The sequence below is a fragment of the Capsella rubella genome, unplaced genomic scaffold (genome assembly GCF_000375325.1).
Source record: "Capsella rubella cultivar Monte Gargano unplaced genomic scaffold, Caprub1_0 scaffold_3, whole genome shotgun sequence".
NCBI lineage: Eukaryota > Viridiplantae > Streptophyta > Magnoliopsida > Brassicales > Brassicaceae > Capsella > Capsella rubella.
In genome coordinates this window covers 13,889,676-13,890,895 of record NW_006238921.1, presented here as the reverse complement: position 1 = coordinate 13,890,895, position 1,220 = coordinate 13,889,676, and the positions used below count along the sequence as shown (strand labels likewise).

The 1,220-nt window shown below is 40.5% G+C and overlaps 1 protein-coding gene across 1 annotated transcript in view; it reads right to left on the bottom strand.

The window, feature by feature from the left end:
* LOC17893944 (UDP-glycosyltransferase 72D1) overlaps nt 1-1,220 on the bottom strand; it is a 3,345-nt gene continuing 2,125 nt past the window's right edge. Inside the window, exon 2 of the mRNA XM_006296693.2 lies at nt 1-840. Within this exon, the coding sequence (XP_006296755.2) occupies nt 68-840 (773 nt within the window). The 3' untranslated portion in view covers nt 1-67. The remainder of the gene's footprint in view (nt 841-1,220) is intronic.

Sequence of the window (1,220 nt, the reverse complement as noted above, 5' to 3'; positions counted from 1 at the left end):
TACGTATCAAAGAGTCGTTTGATATTAGAAACAAATTGTGGTCATTATATTATACATTTTCCTCGAATTAATGTAAAACACGACATTGTCTTGCCCATTCGAGGAGAGAGCTATGAGATGACCCACCAAGAGTCCAAGCTCGTTCGGAGCTAACCCTCATCTTCTCAGCTTTAGCCCTAATCTTACGTCCATCCTCTTCCACTATAATCTCATTCACTAAAAACGCCACTTCTTCTCTGCCTATCACTCTCTTCGACGGTAACTCTAACGTACGAATGGCCACACCGATCTCCTCTGTTAGCAATGTGGCATTCATCCATTGCTCTGCGTAAAGAGGCCATGCAACTATCGGAATTCCTTTAGTCAGACTCTCCAACACCGAGCTCCAACCACAATGAGACAAGAACCCACCGATCGATTCATGGCTCAAGATCTCAACTTGCGGTGCCCATTGTGTGACAACAAGCCCCACACCACATGTGCGGTCCAAGAAACCTTTAGGTAAACTAGCAATCACCTGATCATCATCATCATCGCTCGAGGTTTCCCCGAGGTAAGAAGCCGGCCTACGTAGAACCCATAGGAACCTTTGACCACTTAACTCTAAACCCCAAGCAAGTTCCATCGTTTGCTCAAACGATAATTTTCCACCACTTCCTAAACACACATAAACCACTGACTTTTCTTGTTGCTTATCTAGCCACTCAAATATACTATTGGGCTTTTCAACATGCCCATTAGTTCTAACAATAGGCCCAATAGGATAAACCGGTACTTTCATGACCCGGCTCAACTCCTTGTCCTCTCTAAACGCAGTGAGAGTGTTTCCTTGTAATTCCTCTAGATTTGAGAAAGATTATGAATTCAATAATTTAAAGAATAACTCTCTTTATTTGCTTAAGAAAATAACTCAAAACTTAAGCTTTCTAAAACCCTTAATCTCTCTCTAATCTCTTAAGGTTACCACAACTTTGATAACTCATATATATAGAGAAGAGATAATCCTTATTCTAATAGGAATTGTATCTAGATAACTCCTAAACACAATCTAATCCCTAAGTCATAACTCAACTAGGAATAAGTAGCTTGTCTCCTAAGTCTTCTTCTTCAAGCTTATCCCAACAATCTCCCCCTTAAGCTTGAAATCTTTCTTTGACAAGCTATGGACTCCAATGAGATCTCTCATTACCTTGAACTTGTTCTTCTCAAGTGCTTTAGTT